The sequence below is a fragment of the Onychostruthus taczanowskii genome, unplaced genomic scaffold, assembly GCF_017590055.1.
Source record: "Onychostruthus taczanowskii isolate IOZ18803 unplaced genomic scaffold, ASM1759005v1 scaffold15, whole genome shotgun sequence".
NCBI classification, from domain to species: Eukaryota; Metazoa; Chordata; class Aves; order Passeriformes; family Passeridae; genus Onychostruthus; species Onychostruthus taczanowskii.
This window is the reverse complement of record NW_024498685.1, coordinates 4856333-4880716: the sequence shown is the minus strand read 5'-3', so window position 1 is coordinate 4880716 and position 24384 is coordinate 4856333. Positions and strand designations below refer to the sequence as shown.

The following is a 24384-nucleotide window of genomic DNA, read 5'->3' as shown; positions in this document are numbered from 1 at the left end:
GGAAGCCTCATATCACACTTCTGAAATTTAGGACCAAAATTCTGAATTAAAGCTCAAACAATCCAGCATCAGAACAGCATTTAGTTTTCTTTACTGCCCATTTTTAAAGTATGGTTTCAGACTTACCTTTACCCTTTTCATTTCCACCCTCCTGTGGTGCTTTTTGTTCTGTGTAGGAAGTACAAGTATAGTTTTGAGAGGATCTTAAAGTAAAAAGAAAGACTTACACAGCATTAAAAAAATGCAGGTTCTGCTAGTATTGGAAAAACAACATTAAAGAATGATATATATGTATACGTAATATACAGTTGCAATCCCATAAAACATTTTACAACCTGTACATATCAATGCTATTTCTATGTTTTGAACAAATCATTTAAGATTGATGTTCCTGGACTCAGTGGAAAAAAAAAAATTGGGTTTTTTAGAAGCAGCAGTTGTTAGTCTCTTGTTCTTGGGCTAATTTGCAAAAGCTTTTGAAATGAGTTACATATTATTGTTAATTGGATAGAAATTGGATCAGACATGAGTTACTGCCACTCAGTTTATCCTTAAGAAAAAGTACAGAGAGAGTGTATTGAGGATATTCTTTAATTCTTTATCATCATCTTCATCATTATCAACATAGTCTTGCCAAGAATACTTGTATTTAGTTTTCTTGATCAGAACTGCCAGCCTGTCCTCTACTCCAAGCAGGTGAATGTGAATTATTTTGGACCTCATCTGTATGAGAAAACTTGGACTGTGCTTTAAACAAAACAACAATTTCCACACTTTCTCTATTTCAGGATTTGATAGGATTCCCATTGGCTTTGGTTTCCTACTTCATTCAATCTAGAATCTTGTCAAACCATGTGCTGTCTTCAAGGTATAAACACTCAATATCCTATTGCCTGTGAACAGCTTTGCCTGTGGCCAACTTACCTGTCACTGCCTGACAGAACATGGCTTTGGGTCATGGTCAATAGACTAACATTGTCAGGATGGAATTAGGATAATTTTTGTTCCATAGAGAAAACATCTGCAAGAACCAGTTGATGCTCTGATTATCCTGATTTCTTGTTCACATATGTGTAGCCACAGTAACGGTGAAAATTAAAGCTGAAACTTAAAAGGAAACGCCACATTCTGGTAACATGACAGACTCATGGATGCTTCTGTCTGGATTCCCTAAATTCCCAAGCTCCAGTTGTCAGGTTGTCCACCTTGCCCAGATGTTCCTTTTTAATGGGACTTTTGCTAGAGTAATGCTTTCTTTTCCGTGTAGGAATGGGATCAGGAGATTTCACTGATCTTGGCAGATGGCAGCATGTCTACATATTATTTGAAAACTTCATCAGTCAAAGTGCTCCACATTTGTGGCTTGACATTGAGATCTGGAAAGACCTCTCACAATGACTTCCCAAAAATTTCCTGGTGCAGTTCAAGATGCTTGGTTATGTCCAATAAACTATTTGTAAGTTATAAAATCTGGAATCTTGAAACCAACTCCCCTCTTTGCATATTAGTACTTGATAATCCAAGACGACAGCATCTTGAATCAGGCAGAAGGAAGCCAGAAGTGACTGGCATGTCCATCTTAGAAATATCCCAGTTTGGTCTGTGCCTAACATAAAGGCATAATGACACCCTACTTATTTTTCAGAAGAAAATCAGGTAAGGAGAAAAGAAAGGAGGTTATAGAAGTGATTTTGTATTTAATCCGTGCTTTTACATAGAAAGGAAGATGGTAATTTTTAAAAAATGTTAATAGATATTTTTAATGTAACGCTTCAAAGATGCTATTCCTTTCTGTATATAAAAAGCTGTTTCTCATTTCAGTTCTACTTGAAAGTTAAGATTGATCAAAACCACAAATTCAAGTACAAAGTATATCAGGTAAGACCCTAAGGGTGAAATTAATTAGTTTAATATTAACAGTACAAATTTTATGGTTGAGTAAAATATCATTAATTAAAAACCAATTAACTTTCCTTACAAATATATGCAATATGAAAGAGTTCATCACATAAAAATAATATGTGGATAATTTAACCATGAGACTCCTTGTGGCAAATGATACTTTTGTCATTTTTTAATCAAAGTGTGTATTGTTGAAACGAAGACATCTTCAATCAGGCTTGTAAAATGCCAGTTATCAAGACAGTAAGTAAATGCAGATTTAGCACTTTTAGGGTATTTTCCTTGTTTGGAATTGCTGTTTAGGTTGCTATACAGAGAAAAATACTCACCAAATGGTTACATGGACATGTATATTGTAGATATATGTATTATATATTGACATTGTGTATCTATCTATCTATGTAGATATCTATATAGAGATATGTCTACACTATATATCTGCATTATCTGAAAAAATAACTGAAGTTACTCAATGGCACAAGGCAGAGGCTTGCCCACCTTTCCAGCTCCACTAAAGAGAACTCTTGTGCTTTGCAAAGCCGCAGCTTTACCTGAAGCCCTCATCCTTATGAGTGAGTTTGACCTCACCTAACTTTGGCTTCCTGGAACTCAGCCACTCCATTCTAGACTTATTCTAGACAATAAATATTTTATTACTTTGGCTTCCTGGAACTCAGCCACTCCATTCTAGACAATAAGTCTTATTCTAGACAATAAATCAAACTTCTCAGGGCAATTGTCTGCACATGGATATCTAGTGGCATTTTAGATAGCATACCTGGGAAATGCCCATTGGTGAGCATGTAGGACCCAGGATGTGCTCCACTGGTCAGAGCTGGAGCTCTTGAACTACTTAGACATGATACATAATTTTCAAAGGGCTAAAAGTTAGGGCTGAAATTAATCCCATGATTGATTCTGTCAACTTTACTCACAGTGTACTTTTGAGCGAAATGAAAGGGAGTATTTTGATGAAAGGGAGTAATCAGATGCTGCTCAGAATCAAAGAGGACAATTTAACCAGATAATTTAAGCAGCCATGATTTATCTGTATTCTGAAGGACATGTGCAATATTAAGCAAACAACTAGTCACTCACAAACAAAAATTGAGTCTGAAAAATCAGTATTAAGGCAAAGTGAAGTGAGGATATCTTACTTGGGCAGGCTTTTTTACTTTCCTTACTGTTCTCTTACTTTCAAAGAGACAATGAACACAAACCATATTATGGCTATGCACTATCTAGTCTCATGCAGCTGTTAGCGCCACAGCTCAAATCAGCATTTTTTACACTAACCTGGAGGTGGCGGTGCACTTTCATTTTCAGTTTCTGAAAAATGAGGAAAGAAGACAGATATTGAGCTTCAAATACAAGCAAATATTTTTCATACATTTGGTATATGTTTGTTGACTTTGACTTCTTTAATATTTAAGTGCAGTTGTGAAATTTATTTTCCTTTCACGCACACAACATGTGACAACTTCAGAGTGACAAGGTCAGAGATCTAAAGCTCTTGTTCTGCAAAGGGAAGTTAGTGAAATTGTTTAGTGTGGAAATAGATAATATTAATAGAAACATAGAATCATTTAGGTTGGAAAAGATCTTTAACATCGAGTCCAATCACTAACCCAGCACTGCCAAGTCACGACTAAACCACATCCCCAAAAACCACATCTACACATTTTTTAAATTCCTGCAGGGATGCTGTGTGCAGTTTTCTAGGCAGCCTGCTGCAGTGCTCAACAACCATTCCAGTGATGAAATTTTTCCTAATATTCCATCTCAACCTCTCCTGGCACAAATTGAGGCCATTTCCTCTTGTGCTATCACTTGTTACTTGGGAGAAGAGACTGAGCTCTACCTGTCTGCAGTTTCCTTTCAGGTAGTTTTAGAGAGGGATACGGTCTCTCACTCAGGTGCAAAATTAAGCAAAATTTCCACCAAATGAAATAATATCAGATATGATTTTAACTTTGAAGTGTAATGGATCCATTAATTTAGGGGGATTGCGCAGAGTGACTCCAGAGACCTTCACCTCATTTTCAACCACACCATCAGATATAGAGTTCTATGTTCAGTACAAGAAGAAAGTAAAAAAAAAAAAAAAAAAAAAAAAACCCCCAAAAAAAAAAAAAAAAAAAAAAAACAAAAAAAAACCCAACCAAACAAAAAAAAACCACACACCACAGTTTAGCTGTTCTAAGTGGAACCTGCAGTATGTTTGTGTTTTCTTTCTTTCAATGATGATTTTTAAAGTAAATCACTTCCTTTTCCAATGTGTGATACACAAACCAGGCTTTTTATCCTATTGAAATGCTATCCTTTTGGATAACATGTTCTCCCAGGTAAAAACATAAGAACAAATTGACTAGCTAAAATATATTTTTAAAACAGAAAAGGAAGCTTATTTTCAACATTTAAAAGCTTTAGGAGTCTAGACACTTTGAAAACAGCAATATTTTTTGTCACTAGTATTGACTTACAGTTTAACTATTTATAAGAAGCAAAGATTTAAAAAGTTAAAACCTTGAACTGTTAGAGTAGATGGCTCTTACTAACCTTTGTTATGTTGTGGACATTAACACTTGGTATCCCACCTCAGGTCAGATTCAGGAAAAAAACTTCAATCTCTGTCACACAGAAATGCTGGGAAGGCTATTCCTTTACACTCAGTTCTAAATATAACTAAAACACAATTCTCATTCTTCATAAGTCCATATAGTGTTTAAAAGGGATGAATATTTTTAGTGCAAATATAATTTTAAGCTGAATGTGTGAATTTGATATGGCTTAGGAACTTCCAGTCACATACACAGATACAATAGCAAATCCATACAATAGCAAATCCTTGTAGAGGTTCCAAAAACAATCCCTTGCTACAAGGAAGGAGCTTGTGTTGTATGCTCTGATCACAGCATCCACCATGCTACAGAGTGGAAAGAAGTATATTAAAGACCAACACACAGTGTGAAAATAATGAAATATCTTTACATAGATTCACTGCAATTTATTTTTCTCTGGTCTAATTACTGACATACTAAGTTTTGTTTTGTGGCCAAGAAAAACATGAAAAATTTTCATATGAAAACATGAAAGTTGTACCACAAAGAGTATGTCTGGGAACCTATTTGCTTTGCTACCATGACATTTCTCACTGTTTCTGCTGAGAGTAAAAAATTCTGTTGAGACATCATTGGAAGTATGGAAGTATGGAAGACAGCATGGAAGTATGTTTCTTGCATGGAAAAGTAATAGCAGAAAATTATGGATTGTATAATTTTCCTTGTGAAATTTAATGGCTAGAAACAGGGAGTATTCTTATGAACACTGGATTAGAAAACCCTCCCTGGCTCACCAGTGAGAGTTACAAACTTATAATTAAAAACTCAACAAATATAGCACTTTCCACTCTCAGATGAAAGGCTTATGAGACTTTTGAGGGACCTGCCTTGAATTTTTCTTTCATGTTGAGAGGTATTCCATGGCTTCGCCAACACTGTAATGCTGCTCAGCAATCACACATCTTACAAGTCCTGCACCACCCAGCACAGATGTTAGCCAAAGTCTGCAGCATAGACCAGACCTGAAATATTATTATTATTATAATGTTTCTAATTATAATTAAAATTTTTTGTATTATAATGAGTCAAAACCTCATCTCATGCATGTAGACAACAAAAGGAGGCATTCAAAACCTGAGCACTCTCACAGGCAACCTACTCTGTTGGACCCTGCTCCTAGCAGAGAGCTTGGACTACACTTTCTCCAAAGGTCCATTTCCAAAGTTCCTTTCCAATCTCAGCTATTTTGCAATTCTGTGATGGAACAGTGACTGAAGCCAGAACAAGAAGTCAGTGGTTTGTTTCCTAAACCATAATTCAAGGCTGTTCAGGTTACTGCTAAGAAAACTGAGGCAAGAATGGAGCTCAAAGGAGATACCTGAAGTATAATGTGGGAAGAAAAAAGAAAAGGGGAAAGTTCCAGGCACTGCAGGTGGCAGAGACATAGGAGATACTTCAACATAATCTTTTGGCCATGTGCAACCCCTTTCATGGTCATGCCTGGCTTACAGTGCCATTCCTGAGGACAGCCAGGAAAAAAACCATTAATAGCTCTGAGTAGTTTCCACCTCCCCAAAGAATGATAGCCCTCTCTGGCTGACCTCTGCAACAGGCTTGTCAGCCAGGACAGGGCTCTGTACTCTCAACCAGCAGCTTATGGTTGTGCTCCTTCCCTAGGAGGCATGCTCCCTGGAGTCCCCACATGCCATTCCCCACAGCCTGTTCCCTAATATGGTCCTCTGTCCAGGCATTGTCAGGGCTCTGCTGGTGGAGAAAGTCTCCAGCACGCAATCCTCTATCCCTGTGGAGAAGTGCAGTTCACTGCCTTGCAATGATGCCTCTTGAGCTAAAGGGGAAAGAGGCTGTTGGGGGTCCAGTTACCACTGAATTGACACCATAATGTCGAGTGTACCTTCTACAGAATAAATGAAGTCAACTTCTGCTTCAGAGTTTCTGAAAGAAAAGATCTCTTCTTTGCAGTTCTTTATTAGAGAACCGAGAATGTTGTATTTCAGGGGGTTGCGTTGTGCTAAACACAGGCCTTGGGTTAGTCATTGGCTGTGAAACTGGAAATGCACCTGGCCAGATGTAATTCTGTAATACAGCAAAGACAGGAATGAACTTAGCAGTCCTCTCTACATGGCTACTCAGAAAAGATAGTGTATGAAGTGTAGTTAGCAAATAAAATGAAAGCACAACTGCCACTTAGATAACATCTCCAGAAATGCTTTCATGCCTCAGCCATGTCATGAGATGCATTCAGGATCCAGTTTGACACAGGATATGAGCACTTGGAGCCAAGGCATTTTTACTTGTAATTTATAATTATATACACACACATACACGCTCGAAAATCAGCAGGAGATGCAACTTGACCCATTACCAACAATTTTCCATCTCTTTTCCACATTTATCATGTTCAGTTTTTCAGATAAAATAAGACTTAAAATCTCTTGCTGTGTATATAGATTACTAAGCCTGAAGTTCCATGATATTAACGGATGTACTAAAGTTATGAAAATACTGAAGAACCCTGTTAAATTGAGGTTGTCATTATTTAAAATTTCAATTCCATTTTAGGTCTGGTTGCAGTGGCATCTGACCTGCCACAGCCAGAAGAAGCTTTGGCAGGGAACTGACATAGGGATGTCAGTTTGTGTGTGGTGGCCAGTCCTCAAGGGCTCTGCATTCCCACTTCCACTGGCTTTTCTGGCAACACAAAACATAGAAACTCCCTGACATCACATATATTACCTTTCACACTGGAATGCAATCATAATGAGGCATGATGATGGTTCTAAAACAGCCTCCAGGTCCTTCTCTACTGCTGTGCTGAAAGCAAAGTATCCTAAAGACCTGCAGTTCAGAGCATTCAGGAACTACAACCTGTCAGCAAGCATACTGGGATTGAGGTCTGGCTGGATAACCCTGTCCATCATTCAGCTCTGTACTCATGACCAGCTTTGTTTTGGGTTGGCTTAAGAACTTTCAGTCATTTTGGAAAATGAGTAGCGGGTTTTTTTTTTTTTTTTTACCTTAGGTAAGTGAAGGAAATGACCTTGAGCATTAAATCAGGGCTTGCAGAAAGACTAAAGATAGCATTTCACTGTCATTGGGCTGGAACACTCACAGGAAGGAGGAGGAAAGTCTCCTGCACTAATTTCTCCCTGCAGTTCTATACAGATCAGTTAACAACCAAGCAAAGAAAATCCAAGGGATTCAAGATCTCACCCAGTCTGAGCAGAGGACTTATCCCCCATTTACCTGGAAAGGAAAGCAGGACTGTGGCTGCACCACCATGGACACAGGTATGATATTTGTCTTTGCAACAGCAAAAAGAGACTCTCATATGTCAAACAACATGAAGATAGTCACTTAATGCTTTTTGTCACAAAGACCTGTCACCATCAACTTGTGTCAGATTTAAGTAGGTGGATTAATCTTGCACACAGCCTTGAGAGATCAGACCAATATAACTGTTACGTAGGCATTCCTAAAGTGCTGACTCTGCTAGTCAGACAAAAATAGACAAAATGCTGTTTGGGGGAGAGAGGAGAGCTCACCCCAGACCCTGTGCAGCTGCCGTGTGTAAGGATTGTCCCCTGTGCCCAGCCCCAGTGGGGCACGAGAACCACCCTTGTGGCACCAGGCTTTCTCCCGAGGTAGGTGGTCCACTGAAAGAGGTGGGCAGGGAAGGACTAAGGATGTGCAACAGCGGCTCGGCACGCCCCATGTCCAGATCAGCAGCAGACAAAAGCAGTGAAGCTTATTCCTTGCATTCCTTATGTTCCCAGAAAAAGAAGGTGCTCCAAAGAAGAGAAACGGCTCAAAATGGTTGGACAATTTTTTGTGGATCACTTCAGCCAAATCGCAGTGGCATCAGTGATGTGGGTAAAAGCCATAGCCTGAACTTTTGGGAGACAGGAATTTACTCAACAAACTATAGAGATTACCAGAACCTGAGGAGCATTGGGAAACAGTACTGTTAGTGACTCCAGAAAACAAGCTGGAAAAGAGAGGACTTGGTTCAAAGTCATTTATAATGAATAAAAGTGCATTCAATGCACTTAAATTGAAATAAATACAATTATTACTAATTAACAAAAAAGAGAGGAATGCTTATCATTCTGCAAAATCTGAGCACAGTCATGCATGCAGGGTCTGCCTCATGAGCATGTTCTCCACTGAGAAATAATCTGATTTGTGTGCAACTTCCACAGACAATTCCCACTCTGAGCAGAAGCAAGAAACTACAATACCTTATTTTATGAATTCATTACTTTATTTTATGAATGTCGATGGGCATTGTATTTTTTAAAATATGCCTAGAGAAACTCTTCTAAACAGACATTGGTCCTAAATCCTGAAAGCAGATTTGTTCTAAAGGACTGAAGCAAATAAGCTCTGGTGTCTTATTGGTGCTTGGTTGGCTGGCCAAATGACTATTATTGTGGCCAATAGTGTGATAGAGCCAAACTGATACATTTGTAATGTATTTCTAGTTTCTCTTTCCATTTCTAGTGATGGATTGCACAAGATAAACTGCTGGGTTTGACTTGTGATAGTGTTTAAAAGTGAAAATAGCAACCTTCTATTAAATACTCCCTCTCATTGTAACAAAGTGAACAAATCAGCATGTTCACTGAAGATTAAGTTATTTTATATTCCAACAGCTAAAAGTGTCACAGTCCAGTGACACATGTTTAGGTAGGGACTGAAAAAGAAGTGAAAATAACAAATAGTTTTCTTAAAAATTTAGTGTGGCGTTTGATTAAAATTCAAAAAACCCAAACAAGCCCAAGGATAATAACTAGGTCCAGCACATAAACTCAGTGAGAGTAGTCCCATTTCATGACTAATCTAAATGCTTTCCATTATAAAGGATTTTATGGGCCACCAGAGCAAATCAAACTGTCACATGCTAAGTGTAAGAATGTTCCCTGACTTGAGGGCTGAAAAACTGAATGAACAATCGGAACAAGTCTGGTAATAGGGAATTCTGTGGAATGGACTAGACACCAAAGAAATAGCTTACAGATCCACATGAGGAGCTGCAGTATAATTGGTGAGTCCAGATTTTTCCTTCACTGCCATTCATAGTTACAGAAGTGCATAAAACGATCATTGCTTATTTTAAATGTTTTCCTTGTGGTTTCCACTTTTCTGAAATGATGCTGCTAGATCAAACCTGATCATATGCAAACTTCCTCATTTCTTATGCTTTCACATAGGAATTTATCTTTAAAGAACACTGTAACCATGAGCTTTAACAAAAGTGATTTAATAAAATATATGTTTATATGTTTGTAGTCTTCTAAGTATCTTCTTTTTCAGAGTCAAAATTTCATGTGTACTGTAACAAGGATCTGGAAAGCTGCCAAGCATTGACAGTATTTAAGATGGATAGGTGAATTTTAGTGGCTATAGTCTGGTTATCAAGTTCCCATGCATTCTTAAACTCATTTTTAGCCTACTCAGTCCACAAGGCACCAGGATGGAGTAATTGAATTCCATTCCATTTTCATTATATCTTTCTTCTCTTACTTTATATCAAAGAAAATATCCCATAAAATTTAGTTCCTGAGCACTTGTGCAGCTAACAGAAAAAATGAGTATCTGTGCTTGTATCTCACAATTCACAGACTAGCAGTAGACCACAATTTGAGTGCCAAATGTCGCTGAAATTTTTGACTAAATCTTTTTTCACTGAGTTTTTGCAATCACAGTTTTCTAATTTATTTCATCATTAAAGCCATACCAAACCAATGATCCTAATTTGTGGGGTTTTTGACTTCCAAGACTAAAATTTTGTGATGCTATCTAGCATGCAAAATCTTGTAGATAAAGTTCTGCTTGTTAACCACTTACCAGACAAAAGGGTTTTGCTCTTACAGTGCTTAACAATGTGAAGAAATTCAGTTTACAGTCATTCCTACACCTTCATAAGAAGACTTTGTCAGAACACCTGTACTTGCAGAGCCTGAGACTATTCATGGTGACAGTGATTTATCATTAATTCCACATCCTGATGTATTAAATTTTATTTCCCTGCTTGGAAATAAAAACATTCTATTTTGCAATGTCACTGCAAAACTTGTTGTACAAGGAGGTATATGCAATGCTGAACATTGCTGAAAAAAAAGTTCTTAGTATGCATTTTCCTCCTAAAATGTGCATAGTGAAAATTGTGGTAATCCCCCACAAAATCAGCTTGTTCCTACAAACAGTAGAGAGGCTCAAATTTTCCTCTGTTATGGCACTATCTCAGTTTCTGTACCACCAACTTAATGTGAGCCTGAGATGATTCACAACTCCTGAAATTCTGCATTCCTCACCTCTCTGTTCTGTCACCTGAGCCATTCTTTGTTGCCACATTCTCTTCATAGAGAAAAGCAAGGCACAATTCTTCCCAAGAATATGCCCGAGATCCACATTCTCTGAACCTCAGAGAAAGGGAAAACACAATTCTTATCACTTGCTGTGCCTGTGTTGTGCCAGAGTAGAATGCAATATGGAGCTTGTTTACCCACAGTGAAGATGTTTTGTTCCCTTGGCCTGTTAGGGCCAAGAGTGTGTGTTGGACTGTCTGCTGACAGTCACGAGAGAATGGGAGATGAGCGCAGTTCTGTGCAGTTGTGTGCATGGCACATTCAGTTTAGATGCAATGTCTATAATATAGTTTAATAAAGTAATTAATTTAGCCTTCTGATAAGATGGAGTCAGATGCATCGTTCTCTCCCCTTTGTCGGGGGTCGCCGTGCAGTGATAATTCCTTACTGCTGCTTCACAATTCTGGCTCCGGTTAAACAGGTCTCTCCCCTTTGTCGGGGGTCGCCGTGCAGTGATAATTCCTTACTGCTGCTTCACATGATGCACTACACAATTCTGGCTCCGGTTAAACAGAAAGGAGAAAACTGCCTGTGCAAATATTGCCAACGAGATGGGCGCTGATGCCTAAAGGACATAAGCAGCACTCCTATTTTTACGCTGTAAAACCAACAACAACAAGAAGCAGTCGTGAAGCCGCAGCGAGCCGGACTGGTGAAGCTCACGGGTTCAGCCCTGCAGAGCCATGCCTGAGAGCCCTCGCTCTTCCCGGCCTGAGGAGAGGCACACGCTCCTGGAGGGGCTGCAGCTGGGAACTCCTTCTCCAGCCCCGCCGGGAATATTTGCTCCGCCTTTTTCTGTTCAAAAAGCTGGCTCAGGGCTGTGCAGGGAGCTCCCCCTGCACCTGGACTCGGCTCTGTCCCCGCTCCTGCCCCGCAGGGGGCGATCGGATCCCTGCCTTGGGAAAAACCAGGGATCCGCCGGTCCCAGGGGGCATCCAGCCCTTTGGGATCTGCAGGGACATGCGACAGCCCGGCCACAGCCAGCCAGGTGAGCTCCCATGCTCAGGAACTGCACTGAGGAAACGGAAAATGCAGGAGATCGGCGCAGTTCGGATTTCTTTCTTTCCACTCCTACTCCAGCTGCAGGAAATTCTTCTTTTGAATAACCTAAACCTAATTCATCTTTGATATGTATGTACCAAAATCAATTAACCCACTCATCAGAATAGTCTGATCCCACTTTATGACAATATCCAATTTCCTATCCTTCCTTGCAATAATTCCTCAATAATTTTTCTCTAGAAGCAAATATTTTCATTTATCTCAATACATTCCCAAGGGCAAACTGAAAGCAAAAGACACCACAGTGTGATACCAGAGATAGAAGTACAGTGACTAATGCTAACATCCTTCCTGAAAGTTTCAAGGTAATAAAGTAGACAAGGTTATTGGATAAAAAACTTCATAAACTATAGAACTTCTGCTTGGGAATGAAAGCAATCTATTCTTCAAATTTAACAATAAACTTTAAATGGCAGTTGCACTTCTAATTATAGGATAAAAGCCAGCAATAAAGTTCATTTATTTCAAGAGATGAGTACTTAACCAGTAATGAACTTCCTTTCAGATTGCCAAATAATTTCCCAACCAGCTCAGAAAGCATTTTACCAGTTTGGAAAAATGTCTTTAGTCTTGCTCAACCCAAAACACAACATGGTTGTTTTGCTGAGCCCTCCTGAAATATTTCACTGTGAATTAAGAAAATCACTTGCAGCACTGTTGTATGGAAATCACATTATGGACCTGATGCTCTGCGTAATTGCAGTGAGTTCCACAAATGACTGTCTCCTGTTGTTCAGTGCTCCCAGAGTAGTCCTGAGAGTCATGCGATTATGTGCAGGCAGTGGGAAATCATTCCACACAGAGAGATTGACCCTTAGGGAAAATGACGACATTGGCATAAGGCTGTGGCAGCATGAATTCGTGCAATCTATCTTCTTTCAGTCAAGAAAACATTTGAGACATGCTGATGGGTTTCATTTTCACTAAAATTCAGACTGAAGTTCAGTGAGTGATTTTAAATGCAATCCTGCTGGTTTTCCCATTCCATGATTTTTGATCACAGACTTTTCTTTGATGTTGAGGGTAAAATCAGACACTCACATGCTGGGATTTGCCAAGGATTGAGTCTATCAGCTTGTAATGAGCTCTTTGTCAGAGTAATATGTGCTGCAACTGGGTCTAAGCATTGTCACCACTGCATCCAAATACCAAATAAGAAAAACATTTGCTAAACTCTGTTTGACAGTGGGTGACAGATAATCTGATACTCTGTGATCTTTTCAAGAAGGAAGAGTCTTCTCAGACTTCCTTCAGATAAGAGCACTCTCCTGTCATCTGCAGCTCAGCCCTCAGCCTCCTCTAGAGGGGCAGAGCCTTGCAGAAGGGGATTGGAACAGGAGCCCGGGCGCGGGGCTGCTGGGCGCCTACGTGATTAGGGACTGTTCCAAGTCCTTAAGCACTAATAATCCATTACTGGTTTTGCCCTGAATTTTCTACCCAATGCTTATTTTCGGTCACCACACTTGTGGAAAGCACCTCGCTCAAGATGAAAAAGAGGGTAGTAGCATCCAGTTTTTAGTTTGCTAAGGGTAACAAACTTATGGACTACAAAATTCAGTGGCTGCTACTTTTTGTGAGTTTCAACGTACATACTTGTACATACAAGCAAAGTGTATTTGTAATGAAGTTTGGAGAAGAACTTAAAAAAATAAATCCCAAATTGGCAATACAGGAAATCTTTGTACCAGAGTTGCGGTATTGCTGGTAGTAAACACTAAAAGAATCAGAAATATACCTAAAACTCAGAAACTTACTTCTTTATTGGTATTTTTATGTACTGACTTACATAATTCTCTCTTTTTTAAGCTTTTTTGTATGTAAATATTTATTGTTGCTCAGATTCCAGGGATTCAGAATTGTACTGAGAAACCTTTAGTAGTATTTTCCACATGTGGAAAGAAATTACTCTCTGTGGGTGAAAATTTAGGAGACCTACATGAAATCATGTATGTCCCTTTGTGGCTGCTCACATATGAAGTGACAAACATCCCTCAGTGTTTCTACTGTTAATGTTTTCTGCCTCTCAATCTCATCCTGCATCAATGGAGATAACTGTGAGGACTATATGCCTTCACTTTAAAAAAACCTAAACACTTAGCTCTGCCTTTCAGGAATGTTTGCACACAGCAGGATGTTTGCAGACAAGCTGTGGGGGTTTGCATCAGTAAATCAGTAAGTGATATGTATGAGAGAAAGCTCTTACAAAGCCTGACAGCAAAATTCATTTAAGATGCTGTTGTGAATTACACACACAGCTCATGGCATATGGTTTCCCTCCAGCTAAAAAAGCTGTTGGGTAAGAGAGAAAACTTCGTTGCAAAACATGGAAATGCAAAACAAGGGCAAAGAAAAAGGGGCACAGGACAGAGGTCAGATTTCCCCTTTAAAAATAGGGCTAAGGAAAGCTTAGATGAAAGATTAGTAAGGCTGGAGGGAATGCCATGGAAAAAATGTCATCAGGCATCTGACCCTCTGTGCCTTCACTGAAGTCTGCATCTGTGGGGGAGTGGCAGCCACAGTCTCCATTGGAATTACACTCTTCTTTGGGTCTAAAATAAGGTTTTTGACCTAGATACTATGTTCTTATAAAAACACAAGATACCAAACGTGCTACAGCATGTGTATGTATATCTCTATCTACATGAGTATCGCAGAATGAGACCCAGAAGCTATTAGTCTATTAATTATTCCATCTGCATGGCATTTCTCACGTGGCTGTTCCTAGATATCTCAAGCCACAGATATTCTCCACAGGAGTAAAGGTTTCTGTAATTTTTGCAGGAACAATGATTTAGTGGCACTGGAAAGGAAGAAAACTGTTGAAAAAGGATGGACATACAATGCTGTTCACATCGAGGTGTGCAAATGATTTGAGATATTTCATTTTAGTCCAGAAAACAGTGAAAGGTCCTTCCACACACACTCAATCAGCTCAGACTGATTAGAGGAAGTTTTTCTTCCTTCTAGTGCTGTTGGAACTGGTTCTAGGGGCCATAATTGGTGCATTTATTTTCCACAGGAAAGAACTTGTGGCAGAGAGCTATAAAAATAAACACAAAAACACCTGGAAGCTGGAATTCAACAGCTGTTCAGGAATTGTTTTACTGCTCTTTCTAGTCCACTAGCACACTGGAGTAGGTCAGTATCAAGGAGTAAGACCTCTCCTGCCAGCTGAGCCAATAAACTCAGTTTTAACTACATTTGTACTCAGTTAATTTTGTCACAGCTTCAGGGCTTTGAGAGAAGGAAAAGTATGGAATAGGCTTTTTGACCAGATTTGCAGACTGGCTGTGCAAAGCATGACTCCCCTTTGAGGAAAAAAAAGTAATTGTGCTTCTGTGTGAGTTGCTTTTGCTCAATCACTGCCTATCCTGTCAGTTCAGTACATAGAGAAAATGTGTCTGCAGTTAATGTCTATATACACAGAGCCAAGATTTGTACAGAAATCTGTAGGAAAAGGGAATCTTCATCTCTGTATATAGTTGACTGCAACCACCTCTTAGCACATATGACCAAAATTAGGAAGTTATTCTGGGCCTGCAAAGAGATGATGAATGCATTTTGATACAGATCCATCTCAGGAAGCATCATGCTACTACTGAACAATGCTTTCAATGCTTCCTAAAACCACCATTTGAGCCTACAGAGAATTAAATTAGAACAGAACTTTTTGTAGTAATCACCTGATCAAAATAACTTGCTGGAGCCATCACATATAAGGACAACTGCCCTAGGAAGTAGATCACATGCTATTTTCAATTAGTAACAGGGCCAGGGAGAGCAAATTATGTAAGAACTATTTCCTAATCTCCAGGGAAGGGAGAGCAGTGGCTGTCTTGATCATTGCTGTAAGATGCAGCAGGACTCCCTTCTTGCTGCAGTCTGTACTTTTGGGACCAGGAGAGAACACGTGGAGGGGCTCTGAACTCTGAAATGAGTCTCCCAACCATGCTCCCACCTTCTGGCAGAAAAAACAAATGCACTGACCAACTTACATGTTATCATATTTGTGACAGCCTTTCCTGAAACAAACAATTCTGTGGTAAACTTCATTCCATGAAGCAATTTTTTAGGATGGTGTATTTTTTTTTTTTTTAATTTTTGAACTTTTCAGAGGCTCTGTTGTATTTGGCTTTTTGTTCAGCAGCCCTTCAACATTACTCCAGGAGGTCTAATGTCCTGAATTAACCTCCACCTAGCACCAGGGCATGTAATATCTCAAGATATTATCAAGAGAAAGCAGGGCATGTAATATCTCAGTATTATGATATACAACACTACCATGGCTATGTGCAGCAGAGACCACAGGTTATTTTGTCACTTTGAACTGAAAAGACACATAAAGACACTTGGCCAACCAGCAGAGAGGGTTGTGGGTGCGGTTGGTCTTCAGAAGAGGCTGTTCTAAGCCCTGTGGGTGTAAGGCACCTCCCATCACCTTGGTCTAGGTCTCACTGACTGCTGTGGAGGTGCTGATAGCAATACATGCACAGGTAATGGATGAGGAAAGTCAGAGAGAAACCACTCCCTTTGGTGTAGGCTGCATATTTTAAGGTCTGAGAGGTTTCCGAGCAGAAATTTATCTTCAGACTTCTTGAATGCAGAGTAACTTTCTGTCCCTCCAGCATCACAGGAAGAGGTGAAGATAAACAGAAATTTTCACCAAAGCATGCTTGCTAGAATGGCTTCCTAGGGCATCACATCCTGTTGGACACAGAGCTGGAGTTTTACTTTAATTCACTCTCTTCTCTAAGCTGCTTCATCTTGGCTGAACATCTGCTAGTTCAGTGAGCTCTAGGAGCTAAGACCACACCAAAAAAATAGAGTAAATTCCAGAAATGGGAATTCTTGGAGTTTCCTAAATCTACATGTGTTTTGTAGAACACTCTGTAGAATATTCAGAAACATGGTATTATTTACATAAAAAGTGCTTTTTTGCCCATAGGTACAAATATCACTGTTGCAACCAGTCATTCATCTAACAGCATGAAGCTGGCAGAGGAAGTGAGAGTAAGCTTGTATAAAAAGGATGAAGATGAATTACTATTGATTTGAACAGGAGTGCAGCTTTCTGTTTCCTCTCATTAAAGGAGAGCAATAGTTTAATTCTGAGTTGATTGAAACACTCAGCCATGAAATAAAATATATTGATGTATTCTTATAAAAATAAAACAAGAAAAAGCATGAGATTCTCAAAAATAACAAAAATAGGCAGTAGAACCTTTTTTCAGTGGCATTATTTTATTTTTTTTCAATGCTTGAAGCAGATAATAGACTACTGAAGGGTGCCCTCTTCTCTGCTCAAGGTAATCTGAACCTAATGTACTCCCTTATTTATGGGGAAGAGCATTTGAGTATCACATGCAAATAATAATGGAAGACAACTCTCTCCTTGGCTTCTTACAAAACTACCCACTGCAGAAAACCCTTAAACAGCAAATGAACAAATTGTACAGTAGTCCTGCATTCTCATCCTTACGGTGCTCAGAACAAGGGAGGCACATGAACGCATCTATGATGTAACCTGGGAGTCCAAGGTGCCATTACAATCAATGGAATTTGGTTTTTATTTACTGTAAAACAGCTGCTTATGGCACAATTTGCATGCACACAGCATCCTGTAGGGTGGCCATGTCTTTCCTAGCTGCTATTCCAGGGTGTTGCAGGCCTCCCACAGGTCCTGGTCATATCTGCCAGCCCAAGATGGGTGTTCTGTGTCTCTCAGGGCATCTTATGTGGCAGTAGGGCACCTATGTTTAGGCAGCCACTGGCAGGTCAGCTGAGGAGCAGCAGGTTGGGCAGCTCTGACTTTAATGAGCGGCTGACTCCGCCGGGAGCAGGAACACCGAGTTCACTGGCACATCCTTCCAGCTGGGTATCTGGTTCCTAACCCACAGATCTTCTGTGACAGTGTAAAGACCATTAGGATCTTTGTAGGGTTGCAAAGTTACCAACATTCTCAATGGACTAACATGGACATTCATCTCAGGTGACTCCTCTCATCCCTAATGCTGTAAACACCGGCAGCTCTTCCAAGCAAAAGAAGAAAACCTCCTGGTGTCATAAAATGAACGATGGTGGAATGATGGAAAAATGGCTTCAACTATTGTTTCTCTAACAGCAATGAAAAAGAGAAAACTTTATTTGAAGTCTTCAGAAATAGCAGTTCATTTGTGGCTGAGAGCAGAGTGGGCTGGGTGGGAGAAGGGGCTGTTTCTCAGTCACACACTTCCTCAGGCTGAAGAGATAAAACTGCTTGCAGTGGGGCTGAGAAAACTCTAATTACAACTGCAGTTAATGATCCTATTTGCTTGTCTTGTCCTTCATTTTACAGATTTTTACATTCAGGACAAAGTCACTTTAGTGCCTAATAAGAATAATATTTTTTCCCCTTTTTTAATTCTAGAGCAATTATTATATTAGAACCTCTAATTTACTGTAACCTTTGCATCCCCATAAATGATGAGTCTAGTACTCATCCCTATCCCAAAGGAAATTTCCCCAGGTAATTTATTTTCAAACCTGATTTGCTCTTCCCCTTTAAGGAACATTCTGGATGTCCCCTGATGAAACATGAAATACATTCCATGACTTATTTTCCAAGGACTGTTGATGTGCTAGGCAGCTACAAATGCTTTCACAACTGAAGTCCCCCCAGCTCTCTCTGCTATTGCTTGGTTATGCAACCACCTTGTTTGGTAGTCCCCTAAAATTAATATGAAAAAGCTCATTCAGTTTTTTCATGGAACACAGGAGCACTGTAGCATGGTTGGTTTTTTTAGAGCTCTCTTAAAGTGATATATTTAGGAGGTATGAGGGGAAAGAACTGGGTAGGCCTTTATTTATCTTCCCAACAGGTGCAGTATAGGGAGGCACAAAGACAGCATTTGCTAAATTCAGTTTTGCCAAGTACAAAGTGCTCTCTTTTCTGCTGGAAGGCTGTTCCCTACTTTCCTCCTGAACTCAATGAGCTCCTCATTTCAGTGTGACAATATTAAATATTTTATTCTTGTGCACAGATGCACTGTATTTCACAAAGGGTGGACAAGCTTTTCAATGCAAGTACAAACAACAGCAAGTAAGCCAGATCAATCTTGCATTATCCTCCTTCAGCAGTATTGAAGTCAATGCATTGTATGGGGAAAAAAAGTTAGTGTAGTGCCTTCAATTAACACCATAATAAACCAAAACACAATAGCCCAAAGATAAATCATGGTGAATTTTCAGCCAAATTAATCTGATTGAAACTTAGCAGCGATGGAGGTGGAAGGTCAAAGCATAAATCTGAGATGCTCTGGTATCTCAGAAGGAAGTGTGGGAGCCACACTAAGGAGTTATCAATAGAGGGAAAAGGCAATCTAAGAACAAGCCAGCTCCCAGCCTACCACACGATCTGTGCAGGAGGAGCTGCTCCGTGGGGCGCAGGGTGAGAGCACAGCCCACCCTCAGGGATCTGGTTACAGCACTGAGGCGTAAGTTTGCTTTCCATTTGTGGAGGGCTTAAAATTTATTAGCTGGAGGTGATGAAGAGAAACTTTCTAAAGAATTGAGAGGGAAAATACGATAAGGGGTTAGGGTTTCATTCTTTCGTCATCCACCTAAACTCATTTACCTGTGATTTGAATACGGAGCTTTGCAAATGATACACAGGGCCTGACTTTGAGTGTGGTTTGGCTGTGAGACTGAGAATGAAGGAAGTTAAAAATAATGGGAATGCATTCTACAGTCAATGCTAAAGTGGGGCAATGATGATGGCAGAAGATGGATGTGTGTGTGCTTTTCTTTTGCATCACCATGCAGTGAGAAGAGAGAAGCTGCACTACCAATGTGGTGCCATATAAAATGGTTATACAGGTCCAGTCTTCTGTATGGAAAGCACCAAACAGTGTTGAAAAATGTTCACATGCTGGGATCTTGAATTTTCAGGAAAAATTTCCATCAGCAGTTTTAATTTTGACACAAACCAAATCTGTATAGTGGAGCAGAATTCCCATTCAGCTTCTTTTTCACCTATGAAAAATTGTCTAACCTTGAAAATATGACATTAAAAGAAATCTGACTTTAATTACCTCTTAACCTTCATGCTTTGATTATTTTCTCCCTGGAATGCTGCTCTACATATCTACTTGTATGATTTATATGACTAAGTGACTTTTTTGACAGTGACTGTTATCTTGATACACCAGACAGTTGTATTATTTAGAATATTGCAAATATAATGGACATATAATGATAGGAAAAAAAAATCTCACAATGAAAAAAAATCTAATTATGTTTAGCAAATAGAAGTAAAGGGTGTTTCTGCTGGATGTCTTCATGGAGAGCCGTGTTGCCATATCTCCAAAGCAGTCTGCACTGGTATCTTTGCCTCCTTTCACAAATTGCTTCATGTTTTACAGATTTTTCTTCTAACAGACCGTATATGCAAGTAGTTTTCTTTACAACTTTTACATCTATGGTATTTGTAGATTGAATAAAATTTTACTGAAACTCTGTCTAAAGTAGGCACACTGAGTTTAATTTTGATTCCTTGCCAACATGTGGATGCTCCAGGCAGCATCATTCAAGCAGAGCTTGCAAACACTTTGAAAATGAAGTTGGCAGAGAGTCGATAAATGCTTTGGCTCAAAATTTGGAATGGTCCCGTAACTCAGGGCCATGCATTATTTCCTAGATTGGGGAGAATAAATAAGGCAAATTTACAGAGCTGCCTAGTGGGGACAGACTTGCACCTGTCTCTGTGGGATGATGCCCACAAATAGTTTGAAAAGGTTGCTCTTGAGAGACTTGGCCCTTTTACAAAAGCGTGTCCAAATGCCATGGCCTGTGACAACTTAAGAGGGCACCTAATTAATGAGCAGCTCTTATTATGAGTATTGGTTAAAGGAAAGGGGGGGAGAGGAAAGATTGACTGAGTGATTGCAATAAATTGCAGGAAGTAATTATATGAGGGAGGGTTATTTTATTAGTCACCAGGAAAGCTAAAGGCTGTTAAATTTAAATGAACTGGTTAAGGCTTTTGGCAACTCAGGCACACCCCGGTCATCCACTGAGATCAGTTAACCCATTGATGTAAACTTCACCTTGCACATATATTTTGAGCCAGCTAAGACAAAGCTGTCCTAGAACCAATGACCATCTACTACAAAGAAGCTACAGCTGATCTTATACATAGGATTTGACTTTTTAGGAGTACCATAAAAGCCTTAAATAATTAGTCATGGAAGCCTGTTTCTACAGTGGCAAATTCCATCAGGCTGAAGCTCTCCAGCAACCTTCTCTAAGCTGAGTGGTGTGTTTAATTTGGTGATCCTATTTGTTAAGAGCTCTTTGTGAGGCTACACTGTCACCAAGTCAGGAATTTTCTCACTTTGTTAATCTAATAATCTTAGAATAGCTCAAAGAGCACTTGGCCTGAAAAAAAAAAAAAAGCCTGAGAGCTTGTTACAGCACCGTCTGTGAAAAATTAAGCTACGTACTTCAGAGACTGCAGTTATAAAAACCCACAAATCTGAGATGTTCTAAACATTCAAGTGTAGCCAGCTTCTTATTTCTCAACTACTTGCTTGTGTGTGCTGTTTTTAATTTGCAGGACCCATGAAAATGAGGAGTAAGGGATAATTCAAGTAGGTTGCTTCTGTTGGAAATGTCAGAAGAACCATGCTTAGGTGCCCATGTGATGCAGAAACCTTAAGCCTCGTTTTCCCCCTCTCTTTTCTATTGTAGTCCTCCAACAAGCTCACCAAAGGTTTCTCAGACAGTCCTTCCAGTGGTAATTTCTAGAATTAGCCCAAGATTCACCTTCACTGATTACTTTTCTTCCACCCTTGATGCTTTGGGAATGACCCTGAGAACAGGCATTTGATGATCATGTGAGGTTCTGAATTCTTACTGGTAGAGCTGGTATGAGTAGCAGTACTGTACTATTATTGGAACCAAATTCTCCTGCCACTAACACAGTAGGTACTCACAGACACTTACAGTACAAGTACTGTCAACAACTCAGGGGGGCTCTTGACCAACAAAAGAATCTTTAGGAAGAAGCTAATCCCTGAAGTAGGATAATATAAACCTGTTACTCTCCTGATCTCCTGGCTGCAAATAAACTGGGTGCAACAGGGAACAATCAGTGTACAACCCAATCGTAGCACTTCTCCAGAGCTCTCTACTCCTTGTGAATTCTATTAAGGCAGAATGCTTCAATAATTTTTAGGTCCTGCATATTGACTCATTAAAAATCACATTTGTTCCACTGTCAATATAATGTTCAGAGTTGCTAAACTTATTTTATAACACAAACATGGGCTGCATTGGTAATCACTGCACTGGAAGAACATTTTTGAAACAATCTAATTTTAAACAGAATAAGAAACATGAGCCTCCAAACTAATTTTCTTCAAAGCACATATCTTTTGAAAGTGCATAAATATTTTAGGGTTGGGTTTTTTTTGAGTTGACAGGCACAGAATGCATTCTGATTAAAGTGTATAATACCCAGTCAAATAACAGATCAAATAAAAAGGACACTTAATACATGTGTAAATAATTTGAATTACAAATAAGACACTCTAGAAGGGGCTTGGCTCTAGGTTTGATATGGAGGATTAGGCTCTTGTATTAATACGTGCACTTGGTGCAGCTATTTTCAGAAGGATACTTCATCTATCATTGTCCTCAAGCCCTGAGGAGGGCCAGTAAGTAAAGTGATCACGTTGGTCTGTCAATACTGCTTGCTTAAGACTCAGTCGTGCAAAAAGTTTAGTTTTCATGTGTCCCCAGCTGAAGAACGTGCCAAAAATGAGTAATGTTCCCTACAGTTACTCTGCTCTTATCTTCCACAAAACCAGAAAATATTTAAAAAAACCCTTGTAAAATGTTTGCAAAGTTGTTAAAAGTCAATACTACTGACAAGTCAGTCTTAAATCAAAAATACCCATTCAAGCTACACACATCAGCCTGGGAGATCTTTCAAGACTGATGGGAAATAAATGCTAATATGACTTCTATACTTGTCATACCTTAAAGATTACCTTAAAGATTAAATTCAGTTTTGCATTTGGGAATCCATTAGGGAAGCTGTGTGTACAGCTTTCATTCACCAATATTTGAAAAGCACATACAGTCTGCATATTATGGCTTTGCAAAAGCTCTTTATATATTCAATGTCAGAAAATAATCACCAAAAATTCTTACCGAAACATACAGATTTGAAAGAAAAACACAAGAAGAGTTATAGAAATAATGGAAATAGAAGAAGATTTTTTAACTTAAATTTTCAAAATGGTAAAAAAATCAATATTAGCTTTTAAACAAATTATTAAATAATGGCCCCTCAATATTTTTCACCTTTTTCCTCAGTCTCCAATGGACAATTCTGTCTCTCAGTAGCAGACTACATACTCAGTTTCTTTGCTATGAACTTAATAGCACCGCAGAAGGGGCCAATATTACTGACTGTAACTGACTGTAATCCTTCTGAAACATAAAATAACCATTTCTGTAATGTGGCAAAATACATTATTCCAGTTCAAGCTGTACAGAATAAATTTTTACATTCTTCACTTACACATTTAGATGTATAGAATATATTTGCATCAGAACCATAAAACTGTCTCATAAGCACATCCTTCCCATTCAATAATTATTAGAAAATTGCACGAAAACATATCAATGTCCTGACTCTTTCAATCTTAAGAAATGCCTTTTCCCTCTTTTCCAGAGTTGAGTTAGCTTAGAAGAGAGAAACCACAAATTGCACTACAGGAATCCTGTAGTCTTTAAAAAATGAATACAGCATTTGCCCCATCAAGTAGCTTCTCAACATCCATTCACAGTCATAGTTTATTGTCTAAAACTATTTGTGCTATAGCCCTGTCTGAAAATAATTTCTTAGTCTAAAAAGATCAGTGATGTCTAAAGATTTAGTGATGTTATGTGGCTATTGTTCTGCAAGGTGGTCTGAAAGGTGTTTTGTGTGTGCGCGTACTCATAATTCCTGTAATTAAGAAACGCTCAGGTAATCTTCTGTCATGCTTACCATCTTTCTTGGTGGGTTCTGGCATTGTTACAAGGATTCTTTATTCCCAGAGAGTTTCAGCCTTTCAGATGCAGCAAGTAGTAGCCCCAAGTCCAGCGGAGAGTGTGTGAGATCAGTGTGACAAGCAGAGGGTAAGAAGAATTCCTCTGCTTTATATACTGCGGCTGAAATATCAATCAAAATAGCACCTCCTCTCTTTTCAATGCAAACACTTTGAAAATTGACAGTTATGGGAAACCCTTCACATCTGTTGTCTGCAGCCTCTGCTCCCTTGGCTTTTGGAAGGAATCTCTGCTGCATTGCATGGGGCTGATGAGAACATCTATAACTTTCTAAATTCAGCTGCACAGCTTGCTCTCTCAGTCCCTCTCTGTAACTTGCAGACACGTATGCACACGCAGACAGAGGCTGAAAAAGTGACTGCCATGCTATT

The 24384-nt window shown here is 39.2% G+C and overlaps 1 protein-coding gene across 3 annotated transcripts in view; it reads right to left on the bottom strand.

Annotated features, from left to right (window-relative positions):
• MYBPC1 (myosin binding protein C1) overlaps positions 1-24125 on the bottom strand; it is a 70722-nt gene extending 46597 nt beyond the window's left edge. The window contains exons 1-3 of one of the 3 annotated variants that reach the window (XM_041398741.1): positions 23952-24125; positions 3199-3231; positions 127-168 (exon numbers count right to left, since the gene is read on the bottom strand). In XM_041398741.1, the coding sequence (XP_041254675.1) occupies positions 127-168; positions 3199-3231; positions 23952-23976 (100 nt within the window). In that variant the 5' untranslated portion in view covers positions 23977-24125. The remainder of the gene's footprint in view (positions 1-126; positions 169-3198; positions 3232-23951) is intronic. The other 2 variants (XM_041398739.1, XM_041398740.1) reach the window with 2 other exon arrangements.
• Between the last annotated feature and the right edge of the window lie 259 nt (positions 24126-24384).